General features: G+C 39.9%; 1 protein-coding gene across 1 annotated transcript; it reads left to right on the top strand.

Annotated features, from left to right (window-relative positions):
• On the top strand, nt 7857-15071 carry LOC109825743 (small ubiquitin-related modifier 1). Its single transcript, XM_020392630.1, has 3 exons — nt 7857-8034; nt 14510-14659; nt 14757-15071. Exons 1-3 carry the CDS (start codon nt 7957-7959, stop codon nt 14820-14822), a joined length of 294 nt encoding a protein of 97 aa, XP_020248219.1. The 5' UTR covers nt 7857-7956; the 3' UTR covers nt 14823-15071.

The raw sequence follows: 15310 nt of genomic DNA, 5'->3' as shown, positions 1-15310 counted from the left end.
AATTCCCCCGACGCCTATAGCCGCGGAAAGAGTCCAACAGAAGGAGAAGGGGAAAGAGCCTTTACGCCAAGAGACCCAAAACCCGAGGTAGTCTCGATTCAATCATCCGATTGGAAGAGACAAACCGGGGAATGCGAACTCTCCACCTCATTTCGACATCATGGCGCAATTAGCCAATATCCCGGCTAGGATAACCCTTTACGAGTTATTGCGCCTGTCCAAGGATACAAGGAAAGCGCTGCAAGAAGCCTTGAGTGACTCTGAAGCTTTTCTAACTCGGATCAAGCCATCCCCTGAAGGGCCAGAGCCGTCAGCTCAGCACTGCAATCTAGCGGCGCATCATTTTCCATGCATCTCTTTCACTAAAGAGGATATGCAAACAAAGAACTCGAAGCATGATCGGCCCTTGTACTTCACCGGGCACATTGGCTCCAGCATGGTCAACCGGATCCAAGTTGATCCGGGTTCCGCTGTTAGCATAATGCCATTCCGATTGATGCATCATCTCGGAATCCCGACGAGTAAATTAGCCTCCACTGGCACTACGATTTATGGATTCAACACCAGCGGGTCCCTTGAAGGAATACTGTTTGGGCACTTTTTGCTTATTGGGAGCTTTGCCTTGATTCGTGGGCGGTGGTACCCGAGAGTAGTCGGCTGCTAGGGTCTCTTTTCCCTTAGACCGCTGAGCGTTGTTCTGGTTGCGTTGCTGTTGCTGTTGCTGTTGCGGCTTGGGTTGTGCAGCTTCCTCGGCTTTCACCCGAGCTACGATCTCTTCAGCTTGTTCTCCTTGCGAAACAAGTTGTCTCCAGGAGCGACACTCTGCTACCCCCATCTGGGCAAGGAGCTGAGTCTGCAGGTTGTGCCTGCAAGTTTCAACCAGGGTTGACTGAGTCATACCTGAGGGGCATCGCAATGCCATGCTGCGGAATCTCTCCACGTAGGCCTTGATTGATTCGCCTTTCCTCTGTTTGGTAGCGAGAAGAGTCGGGACCGAAACTTCTGTATCGTCCTCGAAGAACCTGGCCAGGAAAAGCCTTTCTAAATCTACCCATTTCTGAATAGATCCAGCAGGCAGTTTCATAAACCATTCAAATGCCACTCCTTTAAGAGTGCCAATGAACAATCGCGTCAAGATGGCATCGTTCGCCACCACATCTCCAGTTTGAGATTTGAAATAGTAGATGTGTTGATTTGGCGATCCTGTGCCATCGAACGGTTGCAAGGTTGGAGCTTTAAACTTTGACGGGTATGGAGCTATATCCCATTCGGCAGGATAAGGTCTCACCACTCCTTCTTCACGGAGCTCACTTCTGTTGGCGATTGCATTGAGGCGAGCTTCTAGTTCATCCATTTTAGTGGATTGAGGATGCAGTTCTTTTTCCACCTCCTTTTCACCCTCAGAAGAGGATCCCAAGTTGAGAGTCTCACGATCCGAATGCTCGGTCGCTTTCTGCTTCCCTTTTGAGGTTGTCCTCCGGGAAGATTCGGGTTTGTGGCCTTTTTCAGCAATAAGTTGGGCCATCATGTCCTTCAATTGGAGAAGTGTCTCCTGTTGCGCCTGGAGCATGACCTGGTGTTCGTTCACTCTCTTGGCTATGTCCTCAGGATTTCCCGCCATGTAAGCAGATACTTCTTGTGGTCCGACCGAGCTCGAAGATTGAGATTCGGCTATTGCCGAATGCTCATCACTTGTTGTAATTCCTTTGGCCAACTTTTGATAGTTAACCGGGCGAATAGCTCCTGTCTGAGTCCGAGTATGCCTATAGACTCCCTCAAATTCATCACAAATTTCCCGAACAGTCGGGGAATGACTTGTTTGTGACTCATCAGAATCAGGATGTGAGGATTTGCCTCTGCCGACCATGTTGATGGTGACCTCAGGATATTCAATTTCAGAGGTCTTCTTCTTGTGGCGACGCTGTCGTTTAGCAGGTCTAGCGACATTCGTCAACCTATTAAACACCGATTGCCTAGGCGTCGATGAGCAACAACTGCATTCGGAGAGGACAGCAGAAATGAGCCGTTCACACTGGCATGAATGAGCCACTTGCTGTGTTGGCTTTCCTCTTGACAGCAATTCACGCAGGTCGGAGACCTGAGAAAGATCTCGTGAAGGTGGAGATGGAACCCCCTGCCCTTGGATGGGTTGAACATGAATCTCAAATCCATGTTGTCCCTTTTGAACCTGACGGACCGTGTCATGCTCTTGATAAGAAACACGAGAGTCGCGTTTAGGTTTATAAACACGAGGCTGAGGCCTGTGTTTGATTGATGGACTAGATCCTTGTGGATCTTGTCCTGATTGAACGCACACTTGTGGTGTGCGTTTTGATGTTGAAACAGACCCCTGAGGGTCGTTCTTTGTTTGAACGCACACTTGTGGTGTGCGTTTAGATGAAGAAACAGATCCCTGAGGGTCGTTCTTTGCTGGAACGCACACTTGTGATGTGCGTTTGGTTGATAACCCAGACCCCTGAGAGTCGGGTTTTGATTGAACGCACACTTGTGGCGTGCGTTTGTTTGATGACCCAGACCCCTGAGGGTCGGGTTTTGATTGAACGCACACTTGTGGCGTGCGTTTGTTTGATGACCCAGACCCCTGAGGGTCGGGTTTTGATTGAACGCACACTTGTGGCGTGCGTTTGTTTGATGACCCAGACCCCTGAGGGTCGGGTTTTGATTGAACGCACACTTGTGGCGTGCGTTTGTTTGATGACCCAGACCCCTGAGGGTCGGGTTTTGATTGAACGCACACTTGTGGCGTGCGTTTGTTTGATGACCCAGACCCCTGAGGGTCGGGTTTTGATTGAACGCACACTTGTGGTGTGCGTTTGGTTGTTTGAACAGACCCTTGAGGGTCTTGTTTTGACTGAACGCACGGTTGTGGCGTGCGTTTGAATGATTGAACGTGCCTTTGGAGGTCACGTTTTGGGACGCACTTTTGAGGTGTGCGTCTATGTTGAACAACGCGCCACTGAGGGTCGCGTTTGAGTTGAATAACCCGAGGCTCATAGTCGGGTTCATTGCCACGAAGTGTGCGTTCTGGAGCAGAAACGCACAGTTCGGGCACAAGCTCAGAAACGCAGTCTTTGCGTTGTGCAGTAGCTTGGCTGTTCCGCAAGTATGCTCGCCGTAAGGATCTTCTCCTTCGTCGAGCAGCATTTTTCTTAGCCTGTTTCAAGGCCTTGGCCGCGGCATCGTCGGCGTTGGTTGGGCTTTCCTCCGACATAGGTCTTTTTTGACCTATTATTTGCCGTAGTGATACGGGGGAGGAATCTTCAACTCGCAGAGCGAGTTTAAGGTCTTGGCCAAAGGAGAGGGCTTTCTTTGGCATCTCAGCAGTAGTGTTGACCTCCGTAGAGGTCCTGTGGGTATCACGCCTAGCTTTTGGGCTAAGGGACCCAGAGGAGAGGACCTCCTCATACTTGGCTTGGTCGAACTCTACGACGAGAGTTTCGACGGTGGTTCCTGTAAGGTGAACGTCGGATTGCGCCACCACTTCCTCGTCAGAGAAGCTAGTCCCCAGCGGAGTCGCCATCTTTTGTTTGTTGGAAATTTGATGTAAAAAGACAAAGAAAGAAAATTTGACTTGTATTCTCTCAAAATCGATTACAATTTGGATTCCGATTACAAAAGAGAGGAGAATGAATTTGATTCTCCCCTTTGTTTAAAACTGGGTTCTTCTTGGTAGCGGTGGAGTGCCTCCTTCGATTGATCGCGTCGAACTTGCTCTCCGTTGACGATCCGACCGTCCTTCTTTACTGGAACAATTGAAGTGCTTGATGACTTCGGTTTAGAACTCTTAACGAGTGTAAAGAACTCTGAACGAGTTAAGAACTCTGATAAGAGTTGTTGAAAACCGAATGTCTGGTTTGATGTGATTAACTTGCGTTGCAAGCTAATTAAGAACTCTTAACGAGTTTAAGAACTCAGAATGAGTTAAAACTCTGTAACAGAGTTGTTGGAACCGAAAATTCGGTTAATTGCCAAGTGGATGATACCTTTGATGAAAGGATCCTTCGGGATTTGATTAACTGATCGTTGATCAGTTCCTTGATCTCCCGAAGATCTCTTCCTTCCGATTACTCAACTGCCGAGATTTGTTGACCTTGGGTGGTTTTGATACCAGCTCCCCTCAACTCTTTGCGGTTTTGATCTCAGAAACCGATTGATCAACCTATCAACCCGCCAACCCCTTACTCAGTTGAGTAAGTTGGTTATTTATAGGGTGATGTGGAGTGTAACCAACCCCTATTTCCGCTCCTTTGTGGGCGAGAATCCCTCAGAACGTGGGATAACGGTTTTGAGGCCGTTCGACTTGCGTTTGAACAAGTCAAAACGCCTCAGTTGGCGTTATGGGCTTTAACTCTGCGTCCAAGGCTTGAGACGCAGAGTTAAATCTCTGTTAGAGATTTGAGACGCACAGGCCGTGTGCGTTGAAGCTCAACTCTGCGTCCAGAGTTTGGGGCACATAATTGAGTCTATTGAAGAACGCACGTTATGTGTGCGTCTTGTACTTTAACTCTGCGTTACAGAGTTCGATGTCTGCTGAGGAACACACAAGTGTGCGTTTTGAACTTAGGAAACGCAGGAATGACTTTCTGCGTTTGAGAGAGGTTGTTGACTTGTAACCTCATCCATTATAACATTGCGAAGGCTATTGTTTATTGATCCTTGCCTGTTATAGGATATGAGAGTCGTCAGATTGTAACTCTCACTGTTGGTTGCGAAGGCTGCAGAATAGAGCTTTCATCAGTTGTCGGAAGCGTCGTCGAATTGTAACTCTTCTCGATCTACGTGAAAGGTCCTCTATTTACCGCTTTCGATTGTCGACCCGAAAGCTATTTGATTGTAGCTTTCGTTGTTGGAGTTAGACGGGAATCAACATCCATAGTGTTTTGAAGATGAATATTTGCCCATAGCTCTCTACCAAGCAACTCACCAACTAAGTCCAACCTTTTATTTCTGAAATCATTACACTGCTCATCAGCATCTCTAATAGTTGCTAATATCATATTAGTCATGCTGTTGTCGCAGCCATCAAGATCAGTCATCTCAGAGATGAGGCCGTGTTTATAGCGGTTGCAGAATTGCGGATGCAAAGGTCAGAAAGTCGTCTGATTGTAACTTTCATTATCAGGGCTTGATAGGGATCGACTATCTATTGTGATTTTTAGACAGCCTACACCATGCTAGTTCTAACCCGCACTATGTTAGTTCTAGCTAGTTCTAGCTAGTTCTAGCTGTAATTCATCTTAGTTTTAGGCTCTTGGAAACGGAGAAAATCTCCTCCCACCTCTGGCGGAGCCCACCGAGACACCCCAACGACCCCGATAACCTCCTCCCACCTCCGGCAAGCCCGGACAGCGTTGAAAAGCTCCGAACAGCGAAGAACAAACCCGAACGGTGAGAAATTGCACTGCAAAAAACTGTAGTTTTGTGCCGACTTCGCACGCACTTTCCGATCACCTCCAATCTCTGTTTCCGCCGATTTCTTCTTTGGTGAGTAGCCTTATATGTTGCCTATCACCTCCAATTTGTATCACGCTCTAACTCATTCTCTATCTCTCTCGGTAACGTCTGAAACATCGCTTGATGGCAGCAGCGAGCAGAAAACAGCAGCGTCGTGACGACTTCGCGAGCGTTTTCCGGCCACCTCCGGTCTCCGTTTTCACCACCGTCTTCGCCGATGTGTAGCCCTTTATATTTTCTATCACACGGTATCTTCCTTTCACTTGGGCTCATTTTCTACCTCTCGCTATATTGTTAGTTCTAATTTACCCCAACTTGCTAGAACTAACATAGTGCGGACTAGAACTAGCATGGTGCGGGCTAGAACTAAGAAGATGCGGGTTAGAACTAACTTGAGGGCCCAAGAGCCTAGAACTAAGATGAATTAGAGCTAGAACTAACATAGTGCGGGCTAGAACTAGCATGGAGAATCTACTCCGACCAATTCATTACCAAATAAACGCAATCGAATGGAGAATCTACCTCGACCAATTCATTGCCCAAGAGCCCAAGTCCAAAAGAGAGGAATTCAAAGGTTTAGATGCAAGCTTAAATAATATTTTGATTAATTATCATCAGAATCAACATCACTTTGTTCTCCTGAATATTAAAAAAGCCAAAAAAAAACATTTGTTGTCGTGAAAGTTGATGCTGGGCACGATCGACATGTGATGCGATATATGTTAGTCTAAGTTGTTGAAGACCTGTAGCTTCTTCTTGGCAAGCATCCGGGTTGATGGCATCCCGACAACGTTGATGGCGAACTCGAGGGCAAAACAGTTAGCGATAAATGGAGAAATCCGGCGTAGTCAAGGACGAGGCGGGGAGCGGCGGCGAGCAACGGCGACGAGGCAAGGTAGGGCGAAGGAGAAGAGGGGAAGTGGTTAGAAACTCGAGGGCCCAACTCGCGGGCTAGGGCATGGATCTGGAGCCCGACGTCATCGTGAAGGGCGTAGTCGCGAGCAGGATTAGGGCTTGAGAGCTTAAGAGAGAGAGGATAGAGGAGATGAGAGAGAGAGGAGAGAGAGAAGGGAGATGAGAGAGCGCTTGGGGCCCAGGCGGAGGCGGCGACGGCGAGGAGGGCGAGGGCCAGGGCAACGAGCTTGAGAAAACCATTGGTTTTAGAGAGAGAGAGAGAGAGAGAGAGTGCTGGTTTGAGGGATTGATGAGAGAGGATAAGAATAATTTGGGGATTTTAGCTTAGCTGACATGTAATAATTGCTAAAAAGGGACTGCAATACAAAGTATCACACTTTAAAGAGCTGATCCATATGAGAAAAACTATGAGGAGTCTCGTCACATAAAGTTTTTACTTTTAGGGGCTGTTTGGTTGGTTTCCTAAAAACCAAGAAAATGAAATCGGTACAAGGAAATCAATAAAATAATATTTTTATCCATTTTCATCCTTAAAACTCACCCACAACATCTAATAAAATATTATTTTTATCTTCCAACTCATCTCATTTCATCTCCTTTCTTACATTTAAAAATAAACCAAACACAAGAAATGTGTCACATCATCCAACTCATCACATCTCATTTTATCTCATTTTTAAAAATCACACACATCATCCAATAATATTGTGACAACTCATCTCATCTCATTAAACATTCCTTTCCATCCATTTCCTCAAAAAAAAACAAGAAATTGGTTTCCTTAAGTACGTGTCACATCATCCAATAATATACCTCCAACTCATCTCATCTCATCTATTTTCTTATTTTTAAAAACGAACCAAACACAAACAACCTCAAAACATCATCCAATAATATACCTCCAATTCATTTCCTTATTTTTTTAACCAACCAAACAACCTCAAAACAAGTTTTTAAAAAAATCACTCACATCATCCAATAATAAGGTGACAACTCATCTCATCTCATCTCCTATTCTATAATTTTCTTTTTTTTTAACCAACCAAACAACTTCAAAGTAATTATAATAGGAAATAGGTTTCCTAAAGTTTGATTTCCCAGTTTTTTTGGCCAAACGAACAGGCCCTTAGGGCCTTGACATATTTTCCCAGAACTACTTACTGACGTGCTAATAGATCCCCTCACGTGACATCACGTCCGAAGATGAGAACGAATCTCCGCATCCCCGAACCTCAAAGCAAACGCTGTAACGAAAAACGCCGTCAAAAAATTCGTACCACCAATCTTTTTCTTTTCAAACCTTCAAACTGAATCTCAGCGGTCAATTCCATCTAAGAGCAGACCGAATCAGAACCGTCCATTCTCGCCGAACCATCGCCCATCGCTTTCAAAAGTTCGCGGACCTGAGATACTATTTAAATTCGATTTTGAAATCCCGCTATAAAGGAGGGAAGCAGAAAAGGCCAATTGCAAAACTCGCTTCGCCTTTTTTTTTATTTTCCCTTTATCTTTTCTGAAAAAAAATATTGTTCTTCGTTTGAGATCCTAGGTTTTTCGATCGAGACGATGTCAGGAGCGGGGACCGAGGAGGATAAGAAGCCGGCCGATCAGGGCGCGCACATCAATCTCAAGGTTAAGGGTCAGGTATACGATCTTCGGATTCTTTTCCCTTTGAGTTTCGGTTGATTTTTTTCTTCGATCTGGTTATTTTGATCTTGATACTTGATAATGTGATGAGCCGATCTAGATTTTGTTTGTAGTTGTTTAATTTCATTAGATTAGATTTTTGCATGCAGAATTTGGGAGTAGGTTTAGAGACCTAGATTTTTTTTTGTTTTATTTCATAAAGGCATGGACAGCAAGTTTTGATTTCTTTGTAGTATCAAGTAATATATGTGTTTTTGTGTATAAGAAATAGCTGACTTTAACCAGGGATGTTTGCCTTAAAACAGTTGATTGAAAATTTTAGTTTCAAGTACATTATATATGTTTGCATGTTTGGGTTAAAGAGTTGATTGAATTTGAAGTTTAAGAACATAATAGATGTTTATTAGAGGATTTGAACTAGTTAAGTTTGAATTGTTTTACTCACGTTTGTTATTCTCATTTGGTGTTCTCTTTTTGATGAAGTAGAACTAGTTATGAGTTCAGGAAGTTGTTAGAGATCATTTTTCATAATAGGGCCTGATGGATTTTCCCTTGTTGCTTGGGTTCAAGGCGAAACTCTGAATTACGGCCTAAATTATTGAAGAAAACTTGGATAGTGACAGTTAATTATATCCTATATGTTTTACTTGTGCCGACATGATTGGGATGATTGTAATAAGTTTGTTTAATGGTAACCTAAGTTAAGGGGGTACTCCTATCATGAAGTTGTACCAATGCCAAGTTCCATACCTGTATCCCTACCCAACACTTCTTGGACACTCCTTCCTTATATATGAATGCATACATTTATTCAGATGTGTACTCAATTATATTTATACATGTTTTAATTGATAACACCTAATACACTTATTGACATCTATCCTACACATCCACTATCAAAACATGTTGGACAAGGTTTGGATTTATTGCAAGACCTATTCAGTTTAGAATTATGATTTCAAAGGGTTATTTGAGCGTATAGTCAAGGTTTTGAAAATAGGCCGATTTTATCAATTTATCAACGATATATAGGGTTTGGGCTATGATCGATATGATTTTTGCAAAAATATATTGCATGTAGTTTTGGGCCGATTTTTCCCAATATATCGGTGTAAATTCTATAAAGCGAGCGATTTCTTGTGGGCTAAAAATCAACCAATTTTCTACAATTTACATTCTAAGTGAACTGGTTTGGGTTTAAAGACAAAAATCCTCTTTTTTCCTTGACCAACCTGCATACGCTAAACAAAAACAATGTTATTCTATTCTATTTCACATCTGCTAAACAAAAACAATTAGCAAGTGATCCTAAACATGTGTTATTTGAATATTAGTATGTCTATTTTTGTGCTTAGATTATATTTTAAGTCACTATTATATATGCTCACCATCCAATGTAACACTCTGATTCCTACTACATATCCCCGATATATCCCAACAACTGGGATCCGATATGAATTTTAGCTATCCGATATATTTCCAATAAACGATATTTAAAACGTCGCATATAGTTCAGAACTATGATTTCAGCCCATGTATGGTCGTATTATCATACCCTATATTTTATGAATTTTCCATGTCTCGTATCCATATTGGTATCCGCACCTGCACCCGCACCCGCACCCTTACTAGTATCCATGCAACTTAGATGGAATGCTATATTTTTTCCCTGAGCATGCATGGTTGTCCTGGTGTCAGTTTCCTTTGGGATGAATGGAGATATCAACGAATAATATAGAACTGCAGTTAAGAATTGGATTCTCCACTGCTAAACTCTTAGTGGACAGTACTAAGATCTTTCTTTTAAAGGGCACAAGGGATATGATTCCTTCTTTAGAATGCTACTTGCATAAGTTTTGAATATTGTTGTATTAGTGTCTTTAGATCTTAACAATAATCTTTATTCCACTTAAGGGAACAAGGTTCAGACTGCAGTTCATGGATTTCAGTTGCACTATTTTGGATTTTAATTATTGAGTTTTGTTGTTGTTGACTCATCTTGAAACACTTAGCCGTCTGTCTTGTGGATATAGGGCCTCATCACTGATTTGGGTTTTGACATGGAATTTTAATTTTGCATGTGGGGATAGTAGTGGGATACTCAATTTGTAAGTTACTAGTTAGGGATACCTTTCCATGTGTCACCTTCTAAGTATTTGGAAACTAATCAAGTTAATTGCGGGTTGTAGACTTATAGTTATTGCAATTGCTTGTGTCGCCTTCAACTTTTTGTGTCAATTGTTCACAGTCATTAGCATACTGACTTTTTTAACCTACTGTTAAGGAATATCCTAGTGTGGTTTAATCTTGTCTTTAATTAACATTTTCTGTACATTTTACCCTTAGTTTCATGTGCATGTAGATTCTAGAAACTCACCTTAGAAATGAGGTTTGGCATGCTAGAATTGTACGTTACTCTTATAATTTTCGAAATACACGTGGAATTTAATTCCATATAGAGGCATTACTCTTCTGGATGACCCCTCAAAACATCATGCACGACCGTTACAGTCTTTCCTTGTTCACATCCGTTACATTCTCTCTTGCAAACCAGAGCTGTCCATCTGTCCTGTTGCCCGTTTTATGCCTACACTGTGTTGGCGGATGTCAAATATTTATCAAAATTGATGTTGAGATTCCACTTTAAAAGAGAAGGGAAATCTACATTTTCTCTTCGTCTCTTTCAGAGGTACTCTTCTGAATCCTAGATCAATCCTATCATAGAATAGATAATGTCTGTATCAAGGCGAGAGGAAAAGAGGCCAATTGATGAAACTCCTTTCTTAAATCTTAAGGTTAAGGCACAGGTAAAATGTTCAAATCCCCTCTTCATTAAGTCTGTTTTTTGTTTTTCTTCCTTTCCTGGGAGAGACTTCTCAGTTGAGATTATCTTTTCCCCCATGTATACTAACCTCTTTGTGTTTTGTGGGTACTTCTGATATTTTGAGGTCAACTTAGCAATGGGTCTTGTATTTGTATAATTATCTTGAATGACATTGAATTTAAAAAAAAAAAATCTATTAACGGATGTAACAAAACATTTATCTTGAATGACCTTGAATAGAGTTTGAACCTGGAAAGGATTTTATACATGTCAGCCAGTATCTGGAGTTACTGTTGTAAAATAGTTGCAATTGGTTTCTCTAGGCCTGTTCTTAAATTCTTACAGAGAAATCTTAACTGATATTGAATTGTATGTCCGAAAAATACTTTATTTAATATGGTAGTTGTGGCATAGAAATTGTTCTTTATTTGTTTTCCATTTTTAGAGTTGGACTACATGGGTCATAAGTTTGGGGAAGTGGATACAAATTATAGATAATGCCTATTCTAGCTTTTCAATGCTTTAAAATTTTAACCTTCAATTCTACAGTTTCAAACTAAAAATTAATTAGTTTGTTGATTGAACTACTTTGTTGAATGATTTAATAATGTTTTGTTAATCTAACTTGTCCTTCACTTTTTTGATTTAAATGACACTTCCATTTGTATTATGGTTAATTAGCATTGTTACCAAAACTTCAAATATAGAAAGAATGTCTTGGTAAACAGGCACAGAAATGGTTTGGACATGTACCATATTTGTGTCTACTTACGTATCTGAGATGCTTATACAAATATAAGTACGGTTTTCTGAAGAGAACCTAAGTGCATCTGCTAAGAACAAATATGGATACAAATCAGGTTAGAGGAAAATAGATCCAGATACATATAGAAATGAGAGAGATTAATAAGGTTCAAAAGAATATGAGATTAATGTGTATTATATGTTATATGAGGGGATTTTCTCATGTACAATTATCTGGCTCAATTTCAACAAATTATGTTTATGGGAGTTTCTCTCCCCCTTATCTCACTTTGTTGAGATTGAATCACATCAATGTCATGTGAGGGAATCCTGTAGTATGACAAGGTTACCCATTATTCTCAAATAATATATGCTATATTATACCATTACTATGTAAATAAAATAAAATTTCAATTAGTTCACCAATGTGGTTCCACATGACTAAAAACTTCAGCTTAGAACTTTTGGATAATGAAAATCTGTACCATGTCTAAACTAATTAAGATTAAAATAGTTTCAAATGTGGGTTAACACAGGTATCGGGATTGGGATTCAGATATCATAGTTATATATTAAATTGTACCCTTATCCTATTTCTTAGTGTTGGCATGCTCACAAGTTGTATTGTTAACTGTGAAGTAGAATATTGTTTCTAACAAGAGTTCACAAATTATGGGCATCTTTATTTTTTGAGTTGTATATTGTAATGTAAGTTACATGACACATAGTGTTGCTCCTACTATGTGCAAAGTTATTTGTTGAGTTGCGAGTTGTAATATGTCACAATCATAGTTGAAAAATAATCGTTACATAACTCATTATGTTGTGTCATGTAACTAACAAGCCTTAAATGTTACATGACCTTATGAAATAACCCAGACACATCATAAATGTTATTACAATATAACGTATTATTTTAATATAACTTACGTTACTTCAATATGACATGTAAGTAACTTTTGAATTGTTTGTCAAGCTTTCATGTCTTGTTTTGGTGACATCGTTATGTGATCTTAAAATTATGAATATGAGTTACAATACAAATGTAATTATAAACAAGCTATAAATTTAGCATTACGTTATGCATTATCGTTATTTTTAACATTGGTCACGATCTGAGGCTACACTTACCTTTTTTGTCAAACTAGAATTGTGATGCAACCTCAGAACAATAATTTGAAATGATCAAATGAGAGAAGCTTTGTAGAGGACTGTCAAGTAGATGAGGTCCCTTGTGCCAATTAACGCTAAATTGTTGGAAGATATTGTTAGCGTAATCTTACTCAGGCTTGTAAGTTTTAAATCTCTCGCATGCAACAAGTTAAAAGCAACTCTTAATTTATGCATCTCATCCAAATTGATGTCTCTGTTTTTACATTTCCATTCCAATTAATTTCCAAAATCCAAATTATATTTTGTTTCTTAGGTGGATAATCTAGTTACATATATCTAGTGCTGGCAGGCCCAGGAAGATGTACCATTTGCACTTATCTGATGCTTTTCATATCATGAACTCGTATATATGATATTATGTTGTTTCTTCATCAAAACTTTGTTGGGATAACAGGGATGTGCTCAATTAATCATGACACAAAGTTCTTACACGACATATTGTTTTATTACCACCTACTTAGACAGTTGTACAGTTTTGCTTTCTTTAGTTTTATTGTTAATATAATTAGAAAGGATTATTGTGATATGTACTGGAATTCATAGATAGACTTATATAGTGCTTAAAAATAAAGGTTTACAGGCTAATATTAGGTGATTCTGAAGATTGCTTTAAACTTCATTTGTTGCCATTATAGAACTGAATAAAAGTAAGAGAACGATATGCTTACTGTGTTCAGCTTTCCTCTTCATATGTCTCCATCACTGAGATAAATTACTGAAAAAATGTTTTCCCTTGTGTTGTTTTGTTTTCTATGCAATCAGTGTTTACTTTTAATATCTCATTAGTATTTCTTGGACACTTTCGTCTTTTTTTTTTGTTGACATTTTCATGCAAATGATAGGGAGTTTTTTTTAGTGGAACGGCAAGGCAATTTTTTTGTTTAATATAATACTAGTAATGCCCACCCCACCCCACCCCAAAAAAAAAAATGGTGGTGGTTTTAATGAAGAACAGAGGGTTCTGGGGCTAAGTCAAATGAGGAGCTACTGGGTTAGTCCTTCATTTTTATGTTACTGCAAAAACAATTTAAGAAAGCACATAAAAGGAAGTGAAGAGCTATGTTCGCTACTGGTGGATATTGGGAAAAGCAAAAGGTAAATCCATGTGATTCAATAGAGAAAATAAATAGAACTTGCTCTGTCAGGTTATAACCTAGTCTGCTTTTGAGTATGATTAAAAGAGTTTTGCCTGGGAGGAGGTAGCTTTTGTTTTTTGGTATAAGGTGTTTGGAGTTGATTGATATGATGTAGATCAAGTTATTTATGCTCACTGGTTCCAAAGATATGATGTGATTTTAATATATTTATATTAGATTAGAGTTCCGTTTTCTTTCCTTCGATTATATTCATACATGTACACCGAATATTTTCTCAGTTCAGAAATTATGTAGTCTAGATTTGCAGCTCGTTCAGTAAAGTATATAATCATTCATTATGTGATAAAACTGGTTAAATCATAAAGCATAAAGCAAAGGACTTGCTACTCTTGCATGAAAATTATAAAGTAAGTGCATCGTATCTCCTTCATCATAGTAATATATTGGACATTATATCTACTTCATCATAGCAATATATTGCTTCTCCAATCTATCAAATCTACCAAACATTCAGTTTATTTGTTTTCTGTATATAATCTTGTCCAAGATATCTACATTTACCTGGATTTCTTGTACTATAAGCTGTTTAATTTCCCTGTGTCCTTTTAAATTTATTATTATTATTATTTTGCAGGATGGAAATGAGGTCTTTTTCCGCATCAAGCGCAGCACACAGCTGCGTAAGCTCATGAATGCTTACTGTGACAGGCAGTCCGTTGATTTCAACTCCATTGCCTTCCTTTTCGATGGTCGCAGGCTGCGAGGAGAGCAGACCCCAGATGAGGTAAATTTTCAGCTCAGAACTGCGTGTTCATCTACATTTACTTCTGTTTAGACTCATAATGATAGATATTAATGTTATCGTTTAAACTTTGCAACAGCTCGAGATGGAGGAAGGGGATGAGATTGACGCTATGCTGCATCAAACCGGTGGCAGTCTGGGATAATAAGATCATTAGTGGGCATGAGAGTAAACATAGTTTGGCGTCTTTCCTTCAGTTTATCCTATGAGATATTATCCTATGAGATATTATCTGTGGTCTATGTGTACTGTTACTATATCCTTCAGGAGGTTAAAGTTTGTGGTGGTACTTCATTATATAACTCATGTATGTGCATTTTAAGACTTTATGTTGGTTTGTGTATATCGTTAAACTTGTGTGGTCCTATTTGCTTGTGCGTAGGTTTTCATGCGTTTTCTGGTGGGATGCATTGAATGCTGGTTGTGATAGTAGTATGATTGTTGAGTTTTAGTGTTATCTTAACTATGAAATTGTGAGCTTGTAGGTTCTGATGGGGTTATTGATCAATATAGTTTGGATATTTGATTTACATGTGGAAGTATATGTGGATAATATAAAATGGATATGAGAAAACCAAACAATGTCAGAAAAATATAGTTTATATGATACAAGAGAATTCATTAATATATGTT

Source organism: Asparagus officinalis, chromosome 10, assembly GCF_001876935.1.
Source record: "Asparagus officinalis chromosome 10, Aspof.V1, whole genome shotgun sequence".
In the NCBI taxonomy this organism is placed as follows: domain Eukaryota; kingdom Viridiplantae; phylum Streptophyta; class Magnoliopsida; order Asparagales; family Asparagaceae; genus Asparagus; species Asparagus officinalis.
This window is presented reverse-complemented; position numbering and strand designations above follow the sequence as displayed.

Bases quoted from the DNA above. Each gene is read 5' to 3' on its own strand.
- LOC109825743 (XM_020392630.1), top strand. From the start codon at position 7,957: ATGTCAGGAGCGGGGACCGAGGAGGATAAGAAGCCGGCCGATCAGGGC. The intron at 8,035-14,509 runs GTATACGATCTT...ATTATTTTGCAG, and splicing joins ATCTCAAGGTTAAGGGTCAG to GATGGAAATGAGGTCTTTTT. The intron at 14,660-14,756 runs GTAAATTTTCAG...ACTTTGCAACAG, and splicing joins GAGAGCAGACCCCAGATGAG to CTCGAGATGGAGGAAGGGGA.